This window comes from Mobula hypostoma, chromosome 29, assembly GCF_963921235.1.
Source record: "Mobula hypostoma chromosome 29, sMobHyp1.1, whole genome shotgun sequence".
NCBI classification, from domain to species: Eukaryota; Metazoa; Chordata; class Chondrichthyes; order Myliobatiformes; family Myliobatidae; genus Mobula; species Mobula hypostoma.
Window position 1 is genome coordinate 20,012,855 of NC_086125.1, and position 22,384 is coordinate 20,035,238.

Below are 22,384 nucleotides of genomic sequence, written 5' to 3' on the forward strand. Positions count from 1 at the left end.
ATTGTTTGTAGTATTTTCTTTTTGGTATTGTTATCTTTTGGAATTTTATTATACTTTAACATTGTATTAATGTTTATATGGCTTACCTTTTTTGTATACTTACTCAATAAAAAGATTTAAAAAGAAAGAAAGAGAGGTTCGGATAGGGACATGGATAGTAGGGGTACGGAGAGCTGTGGTCCCAGTGGAGATCATTGGGAGTGGGCAGCGTAAATGGTTTCAGCATGGACTAGATGGGCCGAAGAGCCTGCTTCTGTGCTGTACTTCTCCATGACTCTGTGACCTCAGAGTTTCAATTAAGTCACCAACATAACAAACATTCTCCAAAACAGCCCCGGTGAAAATACAGTATGTTCACTCAGTGGCCAAAAGTGCCCCCTCACTAACGCTGTCTACAGTTTTAACAACACTCCCTGACTCTCCACCTCTCTGCATTAATCAGTACGGTACTGTGGTGGTTAGCACAACACTTTTTCAGTACAGGCAATCTGGGTTCAATTCCCACTGCTGCTTGTTAGGAATTTGTCTGTTCTCCCGGAGACAGTCATTATTGTACCGTGCAACACACATTAAAGTTGCTGGTAAACGCAGCAGGCCAGGCAGCATCTCTAGGAAGAGGTACAATTGACGTCTCGGCCCGAGAGTCCTGACGAAGGGTCTCGGCCCGAAACGTCGACGGTACCTCTTCCTACAGATGCTGCCTGGTCTGCTGCGTTCACCAGCAACTTTTATGTGTGTTGCTTGAAATTCCAGCATCTGCAGATTTCCTCGTGTTTGCATTATTGTACCGTGATTAGGTTGGGGTTAAATTAGCTCAAAGGCCTGGAAGGATCTGTTCCATGCTACATCTCAATAAATTTTTAAAAAACAGAGCCTGTATGTTAATTTTGAGTTTGATGTGAGGACAATCATTCACACTTGCACCACCACCACCACCACCCTCTGAGTGAAAGTTACCGGTAAGCATTTATCGATGTTCAGTTGAGAGCATACTAACCCACTACATGACAGTATGATACACTGGCTGCAACAAGATCAACCAAAAAGCACTTCAACAAGAGATCAGGACTGCACAGGTCATGACTGAAACACTACTACCAGATAATGGAAACCATCTACAACTCACGATGGATCATTCATGAGCCCTGATGAAGGGTCTTGGTCCAAAACGTCGACTGTTTATTCATGTCCATAGATTCTGCCTGGCCAGCTGAGATCCTCCAGCATTTTGTGTGTGTTGCTCCCATTTTATATCCTGCTTTCTCCCTCTCCCCCTTTCCATCATCTGTATTTCTCACTTATCACGATCAGTCTCCCTTACTGCCTCTCTCTCTCCCACGCCTCTTTCGGTCTTTCTCTGTCTCAGACCCTCCGGAGCTAAAGAGGACAAGTCATACAATATTCCATAGAACACGAGCTGCAGATCGCTGACGGTGAGTCAGCAGGCTGAGGAGTCAGGTCGGCGCTGTGGTGAGTGAAGCCGGTCCAGGAGCCCAGTGGTTGCAAAGCAACAGCCGCTCCCGCACCTCCCGCCCAGTGGTAACAGCGGGAGTAGAGGCCAACAGATCAAACGCAAGCCGACGTCTCTTCTCGCTCAATGCATAAGAACATGTGGACGTGGTCAAGAGGGTAGGTGGTTGTTCAGACCAAACATCAGAAAGGGGAAAAATTTCACCACTGTAGCTTTGACCGTGGAATAATTGTTGGTACCAGACTGGGTGATTTGAGTATCTCAGCTTGTGTTCTATGTAATATTGCATGATTTATCCTCTTTAGCCCATTGGATACTTGCCGGTCTATGTTATGTGTGGGTTTTCGTGGACTCTATTGTATTTGTTTTATTTATTGCGATACATTGTGGAATAGGCCCTATGAGACACGTGGCCCCAATTTAATTGTAGCCTAATTGTGGGACAATTTACAATGGTCAACTAACTTACCAACCAGTACGCCTTTGGCAAGTGGGAGAGCTGGCGGAAATCACGGGGATAACATACAAACTCCTTATAGGCACCGGCGGGAATTGGACCCCGGTCACCCTTGCGGTAAAGTGTTGTGCTAACCACTATGCTACCCTTTCTTTGTGTGCTTGCCAGAAAATTAATCTCAGGTTTGTGTACGGTCATACATACTTTGCTGAAACTTCTGTTCCAGCCTCTCTGTCTCTGTCTCCCCCTCGATGTCCCTGTTGGACAGCTGGATGGAGAAGACAGCGACAAGCTGTTCCTTTTGGTTTATGTGGTCATGGATTAAAGTTCTTGGGATAAGAGAAATGGGAAGAGATTTGGGAGTGAGGAGAAGAAACTACTTGACCGCTGAGATTGTGATCTGGAATGCGCTTAATGTTGTAACTGTTCTGAATGACTCTACCAGGTGTGGAGGAGGCAGATTCCATTGTGGCCATAAAGGGGGGAATTAGGTAAATCTACCCTCAGTGACCACTGTTCCAGGCATAACTGCACGCTGGCAGCAACTCAGTGCATAAGCACATGCAGGCATGGTCAAGAGGTTCAGTTGTTGTCCAGACCAAACAGCAAAATGGGGAAATAAGTGATCTAAGTGACCTTGACCATGGAATTTTTGTTGGTGCCAGACGGGGTAATTTGAGTATCTCAGAATTTGCTGATATCTCCTGGAATTTTCATGCAGAACAGTCTCTAGAGTGGGTGAAAAGGCCATGTTAATGAGAGGACAGAGAGTGACCAAGCTGACAGGGGAGGCAGCAGTAAATCAGACACAACAGAGGCGTGCAGAAGAGCATCACTGAATATATAACACATCAAACCTGGAAAAGGATGGGTTACAGCGGCAGACCACAGCAGGATCCAAGATACGTATACCTAATCAAGTGGCCACTGACTGTAGGGTGGAGAAAATGTTGTACGACTACAGAGAAACAGTCTGGACAGTGAGGATGTTTGGTAGTGTGGCAGTGAATGCGATCGATTTACAAAACCAGCTTTAAAATTCTGATTCTGCAAAAAGCAGAAAAAATATACATTAAAAAGGTGAGGTAATGTTCAATCAATGTCCATTTAGGAATTAGATGGCAGAGGGGAAGAAGCTGTTCCTGAATCGCTGAGTGTGTGTCTTCAGGCTTCTGTACCTCCTACCTGATGGTAACAGTGAGAAAAGGGCATGCCCTGAGTGCTAGAGGTCCTTAATAATGGACGCTGCCTTTCTGAGACACCGCTCCTTGAAGATGTCCTGGGTATTTTGTAGGCTAGCACCCAAGATTGAGCCAACTAAATTTACAACCCTCTGCAGCTTCTTTTGGTCCTGTGCAGTAGCCCCCGCCCCCATACCAGACAGTGATGCACCCTGTCAGAATGCTCTCCACAGTATATCTATAGAAGTTCTTGAGTGTATTTGTTGACATACCAAATCTCTTCAAACTCCTAATGAAGTGTAGTCACTGTCTTGCCTTCTTTATAACTGCATCGATATGTTGGAACCAGGTTAGACCCTCAGAGATCCTGACACCCAGGAACTTGAAGCTGCTCACTCTCTCCATTTCTGATCCCTCTATGAGGATTGGTATGTGTTCCTTCATCTTACCCTTCCAGAAGTCTACAATCAGCTCTTTCGTTTTACTGACATTGAATATCAGGTTGTTGCTGTGGCACCACTACACTAGTTGGCATATCTCACCTGTACACCCTCTTATCACCATCTGAGATTCTACCAACAATAGTCATATCATCAGCAAGTTTATAGATGGTATTTGAGCTATGCCTAGGCACACAGTCATGGGTATGTCGAGAGTAGAGCAGTGGGCTAAGCACACACCCCTGAGGTGCACCAGTGTTGATCGTCAGCGAGGAAGATATGTTATCACCAATCCGGATAGATTGTGGTTTTCCGGTTAGGAAGTTGAGGATCTGATTGCAGAGGTAGATACAGGTTCTGTAACTTCTCAATCAGGATTCTGGGAATAATGGTGTTAAATGCTTAGCTGCAGTTGATGAACAGCATCCTGACGTAGGTGTTTGTGTCGTCCACAGGATAGACAAATTTCATTTCTAACATACCGTCAGGTGAGATTGTGGGACACCTTCTGTCGTTACTCACCTACAAGTCCTACGGCTGGACTCTCTCATGTCAGTCAAATTCGTCATTGGCAGATGAAAGAGAAGACAGCAACAAATGAAATTCAGTCTCAGATTTTTAATGTTAAAATAGATGATCATCTCTTGGGGGAAACAAGATTAAAACAATGCGACACCAGTCAAAACTCATCCACCAATTACTCATTATTTTTACAGGTCCCATCTTTTATCCAATTCCGATGTTAAACCAATTACAATTGAAATATTTGAACAGAATGCATTGTTTACATACACCGTGTGGAAGTGCAGATTGCGGCTCCCAGCACCGACACTCCTCTCTCCTCTCAAAGCCATCATACTGTGTCCACGACAGTGAAAAATTTCACAGCCGACTCAGAGACAAATAACCGTCCTCTGCCTCTGTCCTGTCCTGTCTCATGCTGATGGGTCCCAGAACTACCAGTAAGCTTTGGGGGAGAATTTACGTGTGGCAAATATTTTTAAAAAGGTGCTTTCTGTAAGCTTGTGAAGCAGGAGAATTAACCCAAATTTCCATAATCTACAGACTCACTTTCAAGGACTCTGCATACAAGTCATGCTCTCAATATTACTTATAATTTCTTTTCCATCTCTGCTGATTGATCTTCTTTTACACATTGGTCAGTCTTTCTGTGTAGGTTTTCATCAATTCTATTATATTTCTTTGTTCTACTGTGACTATCTGCAAGAAAATGAATCTCGGGGTTGTACAAAATACATGCATTTTGATAACATATTTACTTTGAACTTTGAAATTGTGAGGTTCTAAAATTCCAGTGTTGCTAATCTACCCCACTTTTTAAAAATAAGCTTTTATTTCCCTTCACATACAACAACATAACTTTAATGCTTTAATTCTTGACTTTTTTTTGCACAAAAGCTAGCAGGAACTAAGGAATTCACCCCAAAACCACTGGGTCTATTACACCTGAGTGAGGCACACACACACAAACACACACGTATATATTAATGACTTGGATGAGGGAATTAAATGCAGCATCTCCAAGTTTGCGGATGACACGAAGCTGGGTGGCAGTGTTAGCAGTGAGGAGGATGCTAAGAGGATGCAGGGTGATTTGGATAGGTTGGGTGAGTGGGCAAACTCATGGCAGATGCAATTTAATGTGGATAAATGTGAAGTTATCCACTTTGGTGGCAAAAATAGGAAAACAGATTATTATCTGAATGGTGGCCGATTAGGAAAAGGGGAGGTGCAACGAGACCTGGGTGTCATTATACACCAGTCATTGAAAGTGGGCATGCAGGTACAGCAGGCGGTGAAAAAGGCGAACGGTATGCTGGCATTTATAGCGAGAGGATTCGAGTACAGGAGCAGGGAGGTACTACTGCAGTTGTACAAGGCCTTGGTGAGACCACACCTGGAGTATTGTGTGCAGTTTTGGTCCCCTAATCTGAGGAAAGACATCTTTGCCATAGAGGGAGTACAAAGAAGGTTCACCAGATTGATTCCTGGGATGGCAGGTCTTTCATATGAAGAAAGACTGGATGAACTGGGCTTGTACTCGTTGGAATTTAGAAGATTGAGGGGGGATCTGATTGAAACGTATAAGATCCTAAAGGGATTGGACAGGCTAGATGCAGGAAGATTGTTCCCGATGTTGGGGAGGTCTAGAACGAGGGGTCACAGTTTGAGGATAGAGGGGAAGCCTTTTAGGACCGAGGTTAGGAAAAACTTCTTCACACAGAGAGTGGTGAATCTGTGGAATTCTCTGCCACAGCAAACTGTTGAGGCCAGTTCATTAGCTATGTTTAAAAGGAAGTTAGATATGGCCCTTGTGGCTACAGGGGTCAGGGGGTATGGAGGGAAGGCTGGGTTCTGAGTTGGATGATCAGCCATGATCATAATAAATGGCGGTGCAGGCTCGAAGGGCCGAATGGCCTACTCCTGCACCTATTTTCTATGTTTCTATGTTTCTATGTATACGGAAAGACAGAGAAACAGGAAGAGATGCAGACAGAAAGGATGGGGAGAGAGAGGAAGGGAAGAGAGAGGGAGGGGAGAGAGGGGGAGGGGAGAGAGAGGGGAGGGGAAGAGAGAGGGGAGGGGAAGAGAGAGGGGAGGGGAAGAGAGAGCGAGGGGAAGAGAGAGGGACAGGGAAAGAAGGAGGGGTGAGGGAGGTAGACAGAAGGAGGGAGAGAGAGGGGAGGGGAGAGGGGTGGTAGAGGGTGGCAGAGAGGGGGAGGGAGAGGGGAAGTGAGAGGGGGATTGAGAGGGAGGAGGGGAGAGAGGGGGAGGGAGAGGGGAAGTGAGAGGGGGATTGAGAGGGAGGGGGGAGAGAGGGGGAAGGGGAGGGAAAGGGGAAGAGTGGGTGGTAAAAGGTGGGGAGAGAGGAGGGAGAGGGAAAGAGAGGGGAAATGAGAGGGGGTAGTGAGCAGGGAGAGAAGGGGAGGGAAAGAGGTGAGGAGAGAGGGGAAGTGAGAGGGGAGAGTGAGCAGGGAGGGGGGAAGGAAAGAGGGGGGAGAGGGGAGAGAGTGGGGGAGGGAGGTGGGAGAGAGAGAGAGGGACGGAGGGGGGGAATGTGTGGCAGAGGGAGAAGGGAAGGGAGTGGACAGAGCAAACTTGACAAGGAGAGGGAGGGAGAGGGAGAGGTAGAGTGTAAAAGGGACTGATAATATTAAGTGAAAGATAGAAATGATAGAAAGCGGGAGGAAATAGGGAGGAGAGAGAGAAAAAGAGAGAAAGAGACAGGGAGAAAATTGAATATAAAAACGGCAGTTCTAAAGGTGAGGCTGGTGTGAAGGGTCAGAAAGGCAAAGCAACCCGACACAGACACTTCAGCTCAGAAGAGTGTGAGGTGTGCGGTAATGCTGGTGTGGTGCTAGGATACAGCCTGGGACCGACTCTTATTTGACTGGTCTTTGGTGAGCAGCTTACTGAGACTGGGCTATCACCCAGAGGGTGAAGCAATCTTACAGAAAACTAGATACAGCAACAATAAAGAGAAATCCTCAGCAAATATCCACTGACATTGTCCAGTGGATCTTCATGCCTGTGTTCGAAGGAAATGTGCATGGCCTTAAGTGGAGGTCAGCTTGGTACCTGGTACTTCTGTCAGTGCAGCACTCCCTCAGCGACCTTCTCGTGAGGCGTAAACCCGAACGCCTGAGAGAGGCTAAGGGATCTCCACGGAGCTCATAACAGCGGCCCTCTCTCCTCTGACAAAGAGCATTATTGGGTTTAGTGGCTGTGACTGGGGCTTCCAACCTGCAGCACTGTGCTGTAAGCCTGGGCTCTGGCACTCTGATCTGCACAGAGAGGGCATGCAAACAGGTGGGTGCAATTCAGCACACAACCACCTCCGGGTTTCCTCGACACAATCCACAGTAGATTGGCATGAGACCTCAGGGAAGGGGAAGAAAAGTGCAAGGAAGTACCGTTAGGAAAAAATTATCACTGAAGTGCCATTGTGTACAAAAATACAGGCAGGGATTCCAAACCTCCAACAGTCTCCTGGAATCTGAATATAGTAACCAGAGCTAGCAAGCCCCTTTGAGATACCACAGGGCATGTCTTTCTCTCGTTAGAGTCATCCAGCAGGTCATGTCGTAACTCCCAGGAAATGACTTGAACGTCAGCTGGTTTAGTACAAAACCCTCTGACACCAGAGGGAACGTTAAGAGAGCCGGCCATGAACTGATTATGAGTTTAAAAAAGTCAAGAAGCTTAAAGCGGTTGCACACTCAGCCAGCTCCATTAAGGATAATAGCCTCCCCACCATCGAGGACATCTTCAAAAGGCATTGCCTCAAAAAGGTGGTATCCATCATTAAGAGCCCCCAAAACCCAGGACGTGCCATCTTCTCATTACAGGTCCACAATCCCCTATCCGAAATCCTTGGGGCCTGTTGCATTTCGGAATTCAGAATTTTTCAGATTTCAGACACCAAAATACCAAAAAACACCTATGCTCAGGTCCCTTATCCTGTCTTAGTGCGGTGGACTTTAGGACCCGGCGGTGCACCAAACCTACGCACATCCTCCCGTATACTTTAAATCATCTCTAGATTACTTATAATACCTAATACAATGTAAATGCTATGTAAACAGTTGTTATACTGTATTGTTTAGGGAATAATGACAAGAAATAATTTTATTTCCAACACAAACATTCAATAAAACATAAAAATATACAGCTTCAAACAAACCAAGTCAAACACATGGTAAATGACTTATTGGAATAAATGTAGAACGCCACTGTCACTATAAAACTTCAGTAACTTGTCTTTCTGTTTATTTAAATCATATACAGTGATAGTTCCGACACTATTTTCTTCAGTAAGACGCCGCACAGACACACCACGATCAAGCTTCTGCAATAACTCCACTTCCTGCGTTATCGATAATGATAGATGCTTCCTTCTCTTTTTCTCGTTGTTACCCATAGGGGTATCTGCAGCTCTTTTTGACATTTTCACAGTGAAATTAAACACCAAGTCAACAGTGAACACAAAATATCAGCGAACAGCAAATGCACGTGTAACTAGTACGAACGCTGAGCCACAACTGACGCCTGGCGGCCTCTGCTAGCGCTGCCACGTCACACCTGAGTGACGTCAGCTGTTGGCAAAAAAAGACTTCGGTTTTCGGAGCTTTTTGGATTTCAGAATTTCGGATAAAGGAATGTGCACCTGTACTACCATTTGAGAGGAGGTACGGGAGCCTGAAGACACCTGCACAACATTTTAGGAACAGTTTCTAATCCTCCATCATCAGACATTGAGCCAATCCATGAACACTACCTATTTCTGCCTATATATATTTCTTATAGTATTTTTCTGTATTGCACTGTACTGCTGCAGAACAACACATTTCACAAGACATGTCAGCAATAATAAACCTGATTCTGATTAGGAAAGAGATAACATTTGGAAAACTCAAGTCCAGGACAGTCAACACACAAAGTGCTGGCAGAGCTCAGCGGGTCAGGCAGCATCCAGGAAGGAGAACAAACAGTCGAGATTTCAGGCTGAGGCCCTTCAGGAGAATCAACTGTTTAAAAGGCACCTTTGGTGCAGTGATTTGTCCTAATGTCCAATAGGCTAAACAATCAAGACAGTTGAAAATTTAGCCAAGAAGCTCTTTTAAGGAGCATCTCAGAGACCGAGAGCAGGAGAGGTTTAGAGGGGAGAATGACAAGCCCATTGCCCAGGCAGGTGAAAGAGGATAGTCTCAGCAAGGGAATTCTTAGACTGGAGTGGTTCTCGGACGCAAGAAGCAACATGGACGTGAAACAGATCCTCATCAAATATTGACTGCCGACGTTGGTGCTGCCAAGCGAGGAGGTTATTCACTGCAGTGAGCAAAGCAGGCAACACCTGACACAAGTTTGGTTGCTGCAAACATAAATCACAGGACTAGAAAAGCTGGGGTTGACAGGGATAATAAATCAGCCATGATGTAATAGCAGAGCAGACTCAATGACATCATTCTGCTCTCAGCTCTCGTGGTCTGACAGGAATCTGTTACAGTTAGCAGGTACAATAACAACTTTTCAAACACAGTTGGACAGGTACATGGAAAGGTTCAGGCAGCTAAGGGTCAACCACAGGCAAATGGGACCAGCTTGGATGGGGCATTTTGGTCAGCAGAGACCAGTTGGTCTGAAGGCCCTGCTTTCATACTGTATGACTCTATGACCAAATTAAATTAAAGAAATAAGACAGATTAATTGGATTGGTTAGTATAGGTACACTGGTATTACTGCCCAATGACAGTAGTCCTTTGGTAAGTTGCCTTACAGCTAAAAGCAAAAGAAATCTCAAAGCATTCAGCAATGAAATGTGGATCACCTCTCAGGAATGGATCACCGCTCAGGAACGATCACTGCCCAGGAATAGATCACTGGCCCAGGAACGGATCACCAGCCAGGAACGAATCACTGCCCGGGAATAGATCACTGGCCCAGGAACGGATCACCACCCAGGAACAGATCATAAAAAGAGCCACTCACTCAAGCCACAGATAAAGAGAACACCAAGTGATACATAGAAAAAAAATTCACAGCTTCAACTTTTCACTTGAAGCAGCTAATTATAGATCCAATGAACACACACACACACACACACACACACACACACACACACACGAGTAATCACTCCTGTCACACCTCCCTGACCACACCACACACACACACACACACACACACACACACAGTAATCACTCCTCCCTCACACCTCCCTGACCACACAGACACACACAGTAATCACTCCTCCCTCACACCTCCCTGACCACACACAGACACACAGAGTAATCACTCCTCTGTCACACCTCCCTGACCACACAACAGACACACAGACACACAGAGTAATCTCTCCTCCCTCACACCTCCCTTGACTGGTCATTGGAAGGAAATATCCATCACCTGGGAACAGAACGCAAGGGTCGATCATTTAAATGTTAATTTACATGGAATTAAAGCATGTATTTGTTTTGCAATTTTTCTCCTTCTTGGGTGGGTGAATTTCAGCAAGACCACCCTCAGAGAAACTATCACTTCGGGTTGGCTCCTATTCCCTCCCCAAGGCCCTCCTGCTCAGGGGACTAACTGAGGGCAGGCTGCACAACACAACGGCACTCAGGATTCACCACTAATCATCGTTATCATTGTTCACACTGTCTGACTTCTCCGTCAAATCCTCATCTTCCTCAGTCCCGTCTTCGTACTCGCCGTCCGTCTCACGGAGGTCCTCTGCGATGATGTCATCCACGAGGCACTCTATCAGACTGCCCTGACTAAGGCAAGTGTTGATGGTGGAGCCCGTGCTGACGTGCAGTGGACTTGGGTACAGCACCTTCGGGAGGCCTCTACGTTGCCGACTGCGCGGGTGAACGCAGTGGATGCCAGGAATGTGAGGTTCTGGGCGGGGAGAGAGATGAGCATCACTGAAATCAGCCGTGATGGAATGGCAGAGCAGACTTGAGTGGCCACAGAACCCAATTCTGCTCATATGCTTTATGGAAAGGGCTGCAATCCTCTAGCACAAAAGCTGCTGGCGGAACTCAGCAGGTCAGGCAGTACTTACGGAGGGAAACGGACAGTCAACATCTGGGACTGAGATCCTTCCTCCTCGTGCAGATATCAAACTCAAAAAAGCAACTGTCCATTTTCCTCCGCAGATGCTGCCCGACCTGCTGAGTTTTTCCAGCATCTTTTGTGTTGCTCCTGATTCCAGCATCTCTTGTGTCAGAACGTTAGAAAGAACGCAGTAGGTAGTAAAGAAGAAAGAAATGGTAAAACCACTCCCTCACAGCCACACAGACCTGGGTTCAATCCTAATCTGGTAGAGGTGAGTACAATATCATCTAAATAGCTTAATGGATCGGAAATGTTTAGGGTATGGGCAAAGACGTAGGCAAATGAGAGTTAGTCAGCACGGGTTAGATGGGCCGAATGGCTTGTTTCATGCTGTATGATTCTATGGCCTGGGAAATTTAAGTGTACTGGCCATTTAACCTCCTGCTGGTCCATCACTCAAGGCTGAATTTTTGCCTACTCGTCGTTACTCTGCAGGAAGCAGCAACTGCAGAAGAAAACGTCACTGATCAGGGGGAGAGGAACTGAGTAATGGAGAGAGGTTAAGCAGGATGAGGTTTTTTTCCAGTGGAGTGTAGAAGAATTGGAAGTGATGTTGTGGAGGTGTAGAATATCATGAGAGGCATAGATATGTTGTTTTACGTGCTGTGGGTGTGGGTACACCGGAGGGACATTCTTTCATCTGGTTCTACATATGTACAGTCAGATGACAATCAACTTGAACTTGTACTTGACAGGGTAAACACGCAGCCATTTACCAGGATTGGAGGACCAAGAACTAGTGGGCACAGGTTTCAGGTGAGAGGAGGCAGATCTCATAGGAACCTGACGGGAAATGTTTTCACACTCAGAGTGGTCCGCATATGGAAAGAGCTGCAGGAGGAAGCGATTGGCGCAGGTACATTAGCAACTTTTAAAAGACACTTGGGTAGTAAAAGTTTAGAGGGAAATGCACCAAACATAGGCGAATGGGGTTAACTTGGATGTGAACCTCAGTCGTGTGGACCCCTTCGGCCAAAGGACCTGGTTGCATGTTGCATAGCTCACTTTTGAACATTTTTGAACAAATTTGTCTTTAAGTACTCCAGCTTCCTTTAAGGACTGCACTACTTTGGTAGTACAATCACTCAAGCAAACTCGTTAGTGTAGGTACACTGGTATTACTGCCAGTGACAGTTTCGTTAGGAGAACATCACACTCAACTCGAGTGACTACCACTCGATAATCCCACCTAGTCTTTCAGTGTCCTGCTGTAGTTACCCAGCCCATTCCCCACTTGCAGGTTCCCTGCCCCAGTTCCCACATTCAGTCATGTCCTCCCCCAATCAGGGCAGTGCCATCTCCATTCTTTGTCCCTCCCTTTCATCCCAATTTACCAGGATCCATTATTTATAATCTTCAGCATGTAGGTGCCTAATTTACCCTCTTTCTCTGGTGTCCTCTGCAAACACTTCCAACTAATTCCTCAACTTCCCATTCACAGGGACCCGCTCCCTCCCCCTCCCCCTCACACTAGTTACTGTGACCCTCCCCCTCCCCATCCCCCTCACACCAGTTACTGTGACCCTCCCCTTACATCAGAACCTCTATGAACCCCAGCTGAGGGGGCTGGGATGGACAACAGCCAACAGGAAAGATGGCTGAAGGGTCACCCCTCCAATGCAGGCTCGGACCCACCTCTGCGGTTGTAGCAGTCCTCCGCGAAGCAGCTGTGTGGTTTGGAACTGCGCGGTCCCAGACTCTTCTTTGGTGGGAGGATACGGGTGGGAGTCACACGGCTTTGGCACCTGTAGCACGGCGCAGGGACACCCATCTGGCCAAATCCCCTGCAGAGGAACAGGAAGTGGGTGAAGGAGAGCTCGAGCGAGCGGTGGGAGATAGTCTGCAAAGAGAGTGACCTCGAAATGGGGCAAGGGTGACGCAGTAGCGCTGGACTGGTAGGTGTCAGAGAGGCCGGAGTGCACCTTGGAGACCATGCAGAAGAGATGCGATCACCCGGGGGGGGGGGGGCGCGGTTCGGACAAGGAGCGTGGGAGAACGTGCTCCTGTTAGGACGTGCAGTAGAAGTGCAGTCGCCACGGGAATGGTGCAGAAGGGGCACGCGCACCACAGAGATGGTGCAGGATCGCATAGGCAGCACGGGGCTGTGTGGAATTGCATACAAAGAACAGGGCTGCGCAGGAGTGCATACGCAGCACAGGGTTGTGCAGAATTGCATACACAGAACAGGGCTGTGCTGGATTGCATACGCAGCACGGGGCTGCGCAGGATTGCATACGCAGAACAGGGCTGCGCAGGATTGCATACGCAGAACAGGGCTGTGCTGGATTGCATACGCAGCACGGGGCTGCGCAGAATTGCAGACACAGAACAGGGCTGCGCAGGAGTGCATACACAGCACAGGGTTGTGCAGAATTGCAGACACAGAACAGGGCTGCGCAGGATTGCAGACACAGAACAGGGCTGCGCAGGATTGCAGACACAGAACAGGGCTGCGCAGGATTGCAGACACAGAACAGGGCTGCGCAGGAGTGCATACGCAGCACAGGGTTGTGCAGAATTGCAAACACAGAACAGGGCTGCGCAGGAGTGCATACGCAGCACAGGGTTGTGCAGAATTGCAAACACAGAACAGGGCTGCGCAGGAGTGCATACGCAGCACAGGGTTGTGCAGAATTGCATACACAGAACAGGGCTGCGCAGGATTGCATACGCAGCACAGGGCTGTGCGGAATTGCATACACAGAACAGGGCTGCGCAGAATTGCAGACACAGAACAGGGCTGCGCAGAATTGCAGACACAGAACAGGGCTGCGCAGGATTGCATACGCAGCACAAGGAAGAGGACAGACGGAGATCATGGAAAAGCACACACAGCAAGGGGACCATGCAAGAGAGGTGCGTGCCTTGGAGAAGGTGCAGAAGGGCCTTTACATCTTGAAGACGGCACTCGAGACGAGCGCCCCTGAATTTAAAGAAAAAAGCCCACTGCCCCGTCCCCACCTTTGTTTGAAGTTAGGTTGATCATGCTATTCATCGTACCCAAAGGCGTGGCCACACTCCTGGCAGTGGAACTCCGCGTAACCCCACATCTTGTCGTAAGGCACTGGGTCGTACTTTTTCCCGCACCCGTGACACCTGGACACCTGTGGGGAGAGATCAGCGCCATCACCTGCCATGAGTATGCAGGAGAGAATGTGCCTCCTTGTTACCAAAACACCTGGGTCAGAAACTCCCTGCCCAGTAGCTGCTATCTCAGTACTGGATAATCTCCTTCACCAAGGATCATCACCTTGTCATGGTGGAGAGACTTACGGGCTCCTGAGATCTCGAGAGTGCTGCTGTCCAGAGCTTAGCTCCTGCAAAGGTCACCCATGGTGAAAGTGAAAGGAGGAGGTTCTAGACAAGGAGCGATCCAACCAAGACCTCAACAGTGGAGGTGGTGGAGGACGGTGGCACATCACACAGGTGGAAAGCTGCAGTAGTGAAGGGTCCCCAGTCATCTTGCACTCCATGCCACTGGAACCTGACCCCGATCAGCCAAGGACTACATGGTGGCTGCCCGTGCATCAGCCTCCCCACATGAAACAAATTCACGTACAGGCTTCCTCCATTAAGGAAATCTGCCCTAACGTTATGATCTGTGGTGACCAGCAAGTGGCGAAGGAGAAAGGACTGTGAGGTCTGGACCAGAATATGTGGATACTGGATCATCTTCTGCAGCCACCTGAGGACCCACCAATAGACAACTCCTTAGGAGAACATCACACTCAACTCGAGTGACTACCACCAGATAATCCCACCTAGTCTTTCAGTGTCCTGCTGTAGTTACCCAGCCCATTCCCCACTTGGAGGTTCCCTTCTCCAGTTCCCACATTCAGTCATGTCCTCCCCCAATCAGGGCAATGCCATCTCCATTCTTTGTCCCTCCCTTTCATCCCAATTTACTAGGATCCATTATTTATAATCTTCAGCATGTAGGTGCCTAATTTACCCTCTTTCTCTGGTGTCCTCTGCAAACACTTCCAACTAATTCCTCAATTCCCCATACACAGGGACCCTCTCCCTCCCCGGCATCACCCTAGCTATTAGGACCCTCTCCCCCCACAACCCCCCAACCCAGTCATAGAAGAGAAACAGGCCATTCAGCCCACCTAGTCTGCACTAAACCATTAATCTGCCTAGCCCCACCAACCTACACTCAGACCACAGCCCTCCATACCCCTCTCATCCATGTACCTATGCAAATTTCTCTTTAATGTTGAAATTGACCCTGCATTCACCACTTATGTTGACAGTTCATTCCATAATCTCACCATCCTCTGAGTGAAGAATTGCCCCCTCATGTTCACCTTTTGCTCCCAACCTATGATCGCTAGTCTCGCCCAACCTAATGGAAAAATGATGCTCGCATTTGCCCTATCTATACCCCCTCATAATTTTGTATACCTCTATCAAATCTCTCCTTAGACTTCTAAGTTTTAGGGGATAAAGTCCTTACCCTATTCAACCTTTAACTCAGGTCCTCAAGTCCCAGCAACATCCTTATAAATTTTCTCTGCATTCTTTCACTCTTATTTACGTTTTTCCTGTTGGTTAGATATGACCCACCATGCACAAAGCAATATTAACTATCCCTAATCAGTCCCTGTCTATCCAAATACTTAAATATCTGGTCCCTTAGAATACCTTCCAATAACTTTCCCACTACTGATGTCAGGCTCACCAGCCTATAATTCCCTGCTTTATTTTTAGAGCCTTTCTAAAACAACAGAACAACATTGTCTATCCGCCAATCCTCCAGCACCTCATGTGTGGCTGAGGAAGGTTTAAATATCTCCGCTTGGGCCCCTGAAATTTTTGCACTAACCTCCCACAGGGTCTGAGTTGTCAGGCCCTGGGGATTGATCCAACCTAATTTGCCTTGACGACAAACACCCCCTCCTCCGTAATGTGTACAGGGTCCATGACCTCGCTGCCTAATTTAGAAACTCTGTCCATCTTTCGAGTAAATACAGATGCAAAATATCCATTTAAGATCTCTGTCATCTATTTGGGCTCCACGTATTTATTAGCACTCTGATCTTGCAGGGGACCAATTTTGTTCCTTGTTATCCTTTTGCTCTGAATGTATCTGTAGAAGCCCTTAAGGATGTCCTTCACCATGTCTGCTAGAGCAACTCCATGTCTTCATTTAGCCCTCCTGATTTCCTTCTCTTGTATTTCTTATACTCCTCAACTACCTCATTTGTTCCTGCCTGCCTGTACCTGCTATATACCTCCTCCTTTTTCTTAACCAGGGCTCCAGCATCTCTCAAAAACCAACGTTCCATAAACCTGTAATCCTTGCCTTTCTGGAACATATTTCACTTTTGAAAGATTCCCATTTACGACGTACACCTTCGCCAGAAAGCAACCTATCTCAATCCAAGCACCTTCCAGTTCCCTATGATACCATCAAATCAGGCCTTTCTCCTATGTAGAATCTCAGCCCGAGGGCCAGACCTATCCTTTTCCATAATTACCTTGAAACAAATGGCATTATGATCACTAGATGCGAAGTGTTCCCCAACACAAACTTCTACACCTGCCCTGTCTCTTTCTCTAATAGAAGATCGAGTATCACATTCTCCCAAGTTGGGTCTTCTATGTACTTATTAAGCAAACCTTCATGAACGCATTTGACAAACTCTTTCCCATCCAGCCCTTTTACAGTCTGGGAGTCCCAGTCAATATGTAGAAAGTTAAAATCATCTACTATCACAACCTTACGTTTTGTGCAACAAATTTGCTTCTCTAAGTCCCACAGACTGTTGGGTGGTATATAATATAATCCCAGTAACATGGTAAAACCTTTCTATTCCTCAGATCTACATATAATGCCTCAATGGACAAGCTCTCCAATCTGTCCTCACTGACTACTGCCTTGACATTTTCCCAACTAATAATGTGACTCCTCATCTTATAATCCCTCCCACTCTATCACATCTAAAACAATGGAACCCTGGAACATTAAGTTGTCAGTTCTGCCCCTCCTGCAACCAAGTATCACTCATGGCCACACTATAATAATCCTATGTGCTGACCCATGCAGTAAGCTCTTCCATCTTTCCTATGATACTCCTTTCACTGAAATATATGCAGCTCAAAACCTTATTCCTACCACGCTCAACTTTTTGACTCCTGACTTGGTGTGCATTCCTAAGAACATCTTTCTCCACAACCACTCCTCCATTTGCTCTGACACTCTGGTTCCCATCCCCCAGTAACTCTAGTGTAAACTTCTCCCACCCCCATGCAGCACTAGCAAACTTTCCTACCCGGACATTAGCTCCCCCCACCCCCGAGTCCAGGTGCAAACTGTCCCTTCTGTACTGGACCCCAGAAGAGAGCCCAATGATCCAAAACTCTGAAGCCCTCCCTCCTGCACCAACCCCTCAGCAACGTGTTAAACTGCATGACCTTTCTAGTTCTGGCCTCAGTAGCATGTGGCAGGGGTAACAGTCCTGAGACCACAATCCAGGAGGTCCTGTCCTTTAACTTGGCACCTAATTCCCGAACACCCTTTGCAGGACCTCATCATCCAACATATCCATGTTATTGGTACTGACATGGACCACAGCCTCTGGCTGCAAACCCTCCCATTTAAGAATGCTGTGGACCCGATCCGAGGCATCCCTGATCCTAGCACTTAGGAAGCAACAAGCATCCAGTAATCTCACCACAGAACCTTCTTTCTCTTCCCCAACTAACAAATCCCCCATCACTACAACTCACCTGTTCTCTCCCCTCCCCTTCCCTTCCAAGTTACAGATCCAGACTCAGCGTCAGAGTCCTGCTTGCTACGGCTTTTCCCCAGGAGGTCATTTCCCCACATCATCGCCCCCCCATCACCACCACCACCCACTCCAACAGTTTGAAAAGCAGTATATTTATTATTGAGGGGAAATGGCCACAGGGGTACTCTGCAGCGACTGCCTATTCCCTTTCCCTCTGTCACTGGGATTCTCGCCTCTTACCCCACCCAACACCAAGAGACATCCAACTGTAATTATCACTAACTCCCTGGGCCATTGATGCACCTTCAATTACTCCAAAAGACTGAAGTAGGGTAAATACTGAAAGGCTTTTATTCGCAGTAAAATGTGACTTCCAGCATGCTGAGTGTCTGCCCCTGGACTGAGGAGGGGGGGCAAGGCAAAATCGCCTTTATTCAGGGGTCTGTGGGAGGAGCCACAGGGGCAGTCAGCAGAAGGGCGTGTCCAGTTACAACATACATAATGGTTTACCACACCCATTACATTTATGTTCAGGAGATTCAGAATTGTCATCCAGATGCTTTTTAAATACCGACTTTTCTTCCACCATTTTCTCCGGTTGTGTCTTCTGGACGAAAGAGAAAAGGTCCCTCTCACACCCCCTCCTAATCTCCTAACCCTTGCCCTAAATCTAAGTCCTGTATTTAAACCCAGAGTTGTTGGCAAGTTTACCATGGGCGGGGAGGCAATGCACCTGCTCTAGTTTACATCAACGGTGCTGAGGTCAAGGGGGCTGAGAGCTTCAAGCTCCTAGGAGTGGACATCACCAATAACCTGTCCTGTTTCAACCACGTAGAAGTTGGTTTCTTGACCTCACGACCTATCTCATTATGACCTTGCACCTCATCCTCTGCCTGCTCTGCACTTTCTCTGTAAGTCTTACACTTTATTCTCTGTTCTGTTTTGCTGTTAGCCTTGTACTGATGTGATGAATAATGCATGTGCATGGCATGCAAAACTAAGTTTTTCACTGTACCTCAGTACCCCTGACAATATTAAACAATTGTCACTTGAGGGATCACCTTTAAGCTTACACAAGATGGTTAACGGTTCGGAGCACGGACAGTGACCAGCAGAAGTCCCTTGGTCCTACCTGTTTCCTTGCAGGAACTCTCCTCCACCAAAACCTGTCACACAGGCTACAGGAGAACTGCCGGTCCTCATGCGGAATTGATCTCGCATTCGCCAAGTTAAACTTCGCCAAGTTCTTCACTGTCAACTCCGACACGATATTCTGGATATGGCAGCAGGGGCAAAAGGAAAACAAGCTTTCAACAAGTGCTGCAACCTCTGTCCAAAACCATTCATTTTGCCTGCCAACTGCCTCAGCAGGCCATACATGGTGTTACTGGGGGTGTGTCAGCTTTTGCCGGGTGTCACTGGGTGAGAGTTCATCCCAACCAAATTGTCACCAGGAGTACACTCAGTGTCCACTTTGTCAGATACATCCTATATGTTCATGGCCTACTGCTGCTGTACCCCATCCACGTCAAAGTTCGACGTGTTGTGCACTCAGAGATGTTCCTCTACAAACCACTGTTATAATGCGTGGTTATTTCAGTTACTGTCAGCTTGAACCAGCTATTCTCCTCTGTCCTCTCTCAAGAGAGCTGAGAGCTTCAAGCTCCTAGGAGTGGACATCATCGCTAGCGTGTCCTGGTTCAACCACGTAGAAGTTGGTTTCTTGACCTCATGCTCTATCTCATGATGGCCTTGCACCTTGTTACCTGCCTGCCCTGCACTTTCCCTGTAAGTCTTACAGCTACTGAGCGAGGAGCTTGCCCAGGTGGATTGGAGGAGGATACTGGCGGGGATGATGGCAGAGCAGAGATGGCTGATGCTTCGAGGAATAGTTCACAAGGCGCAGGATAGATATGTCCCACAGAAGAAGCAGCTTTCAAATGGGAGGGGTAGGCAACCATGGCTGACAAGGGAAGTTAAGGACTGCATAAAAGCCAAGGAAAGGGCATCTTAGGTATTAAAAGTAAGACGGAAGTTGGATGATTGGGAAGCTTTTAAAATCCAACAAACGGCAACTAAAAAAGCTATAACAAGGGAAAAGATGAAATATGAGGGCATACTAGTCAATAATATAAAGCAGGATACCAAAAGTTTTTTCAGTTATATAAAGAGTAAAAGGGAGGTGAGAGTTGATATTGGACCTCTGGAAAATGATGCTGGTGAGGTAGTAATGGGGGACAAAGAAATGGCAGATGAACTTAGTAAGTACTTTGGTTCAATCTTCACTGTGGAAGACACTAGCTGTGTGCCAGAGGTCTGTGAGTGTCAGGGAGCAGGAGTGAGTGCTATTGCTATTACAAAGGAAAAAGTGCTAGGCAAATCCAAAGGTCTTAAGGTGGATAAGTCACCTGGACCAGACGGACTACATCCCAGAGTCCTGGGAGAAGTTGCTGAAGAGATAATGGACGCATTGGTCATGATCTTTCAAGAATCATTTGATTCTGGCCTGCTCCCAGAGGACTGGAAGATTGCAAATGTCGCTCCACTCTTTAAGAAGGGAGGACAGCAAAAGAAAGTACAGGGCATTTTTCAGAAAGCATCTGATAAGGTGTCACACATGAGGCTGATTAACAAGATAAAATTCTACGGCATTACAGAAAGATACTGGCATGGACAGAGGACTGGCTGGCAGGCAGGAGGCAGTGAGTGGGAATAAAAGGGGCCTTTTCTGGTTGGCTGCCAGTGGTGTTCCTCAGGGGTCAGTATTGGGTCCGCTCCTTTTCACATCGTTTGTCAATGATTTAGATAATAGAATTGATAGCCTTGCGGCAAAGTTTGCAGATGATACCAAGACAGGTGCCGGGATAGCCAGTGCTCAGGAAGCAATGCACTTGCAGCAGGGCTTCAGACAAATGGGCAAAAAAGTGGCAGATGGAATGCCATGTTGGGAAATGTTTGATAAATGCGTTCCTTTTTGGTAAAAGGAACAATAGTGCAGACTATTATCTAAATGGGGAAAATGTTCAAACATCAGAGGTGCAGAAGAACTTAGGACTCCTCGTGCAAGACTCCCAGAAGGTTAATTTACAGCTTGAATCTGTGGTAAGGCAGGCAAATGCAATGTTGGCATTTACTTCAAGGGCAGAAGAAAATAAAAGCAAGGAGATAATGCTGAGCCTTTATAAGACACCAGCCAGGCCGCGCTTGGAGTATCGTCAACATTTTTGGACCCTATATCTCAGAAAGGATGTGTTATCATTGGAGAGAGTCCAGAGGAGATGCATGAGGATGGTTCTGGGAATGAAAGGGTTAACATATGAGAAGCATTTGGCAGCTTTGGGACTGTACTCACTGCAATTTAGAAGAATGCGTGGGATCTCATTGAAACGTACTGAATGTTGAAAGGACTAGATAAGGTGGATGTGCAGAGGATGTTTCCTATGGTGAGCATATCCAGAACTAGAGGGACAGCTTCAAAACTGAGCAGTGAACTTTTAGAACAGAGTTAAGGAGGAATTTGTTTTTAGCCAGAAAATAGTGAAGAGGGTATGGTGAGAAGGCAGGTGTATGGGGTTGAATGGGATCCGGGATCAGCCATGATGGAATGGTGGAGCAGACTCGATGGGCTGAATGGCCTAATTCTGCTCCTGTGTCTTACGGTCTTATTAACTAGGCATTTTTGACCACAGAAGTGTTACTCACTGTTTCTCGTTTCTCGCACCATTCTCTGTAAATTCTAGACAATGTTGTGCATGAAAATCCCAGTTGGTCATCAGTTTTTGGGATACTCAAACCACCCCTTCTGGCACCAACAATCATTCCACGATCAAAGTCATTTGGATCACATTTCTTCCCCATTCTGATGCTTGGTCTGAACACCAACTGAACCTCTTGACCATGTCTGCGTGCTTTTATGTATTGTTGCTGCCACGTGGTTAGCTGATTAGATTTTTTTAGACAGTTTTTTCTACATTATGTATTGCGGTGTAATACGGCCACAAAGTTAACAAATTTCATAACATATGCTGGTAATATTAAACCTGATTTTGACACTGATTTGCACTAATGAGCAGGTGTACAGGTGTACCTAATAAAGTGGCCATTGAGTATATACTAGGGTTTAAACCGGTGTATGTCAGATATAGAGAGATCTCCAGGAACTTGTCAGTATTTACATGAGGTCATTTAGCTATGTCAATATTTACTGGGATCATCAACAATGCGTTACATTTACATAAAGTTACATCAAGTATGCCCATATTTACGGGGGGGGGGCAGTCACCAGGAAGGGGTCAGTATTTACCTCTATACACCATTGTAATGAATTAATCTGTAGGGGCAATACGCAATTCAAATTTTTCACCACAGATTGGTACATGTGACAATAATAAACCAATTTACCAATTTACAGTATAGGGGGTCACAGGGAATATGTCAGTGTTTACAGGGGCTCATCTTGAGTT

General features: G+C 46.8%; 1 protein-coding gene across 1 annotated transcript in view; it reads right to left on the reverse strand.

The window, feature by feature from the left end:
* Positions 1-5,770: 5,770 nt before the first annotated feature.
* LOC134339249 (shiftless antiviral inhibitor of ribosomal frameshifting protein homolog) overlaps positions 5,771-22,384 on the reverse strand; it is a 37,790-nt gene continuing 21,176 nt past the window's right edge. The window contains exons 6-9 of the mRNA XM_063035598.1: positions 19,054-19,194; positions 14,185-14,288; positions 12,820-12,968; positions 5,771-10,965 (exon numbers count right to left, since the gene is read on the reverse strand). Coding sequence (XP_062891668.1) covers positions 10,697-10,965; positions 12,820-12,968; positions 14,185-14,288; positions 19,054-19,194 — 663 coding nt within the window. The 3' untranslated portion in view covers positions 5,771-10,696. The remainder of the gene's footprint in view (positions 10,966-12,819; positions 12,969-14,184; positions 14,289-19,053; positions 19,195-22,384) is intronic.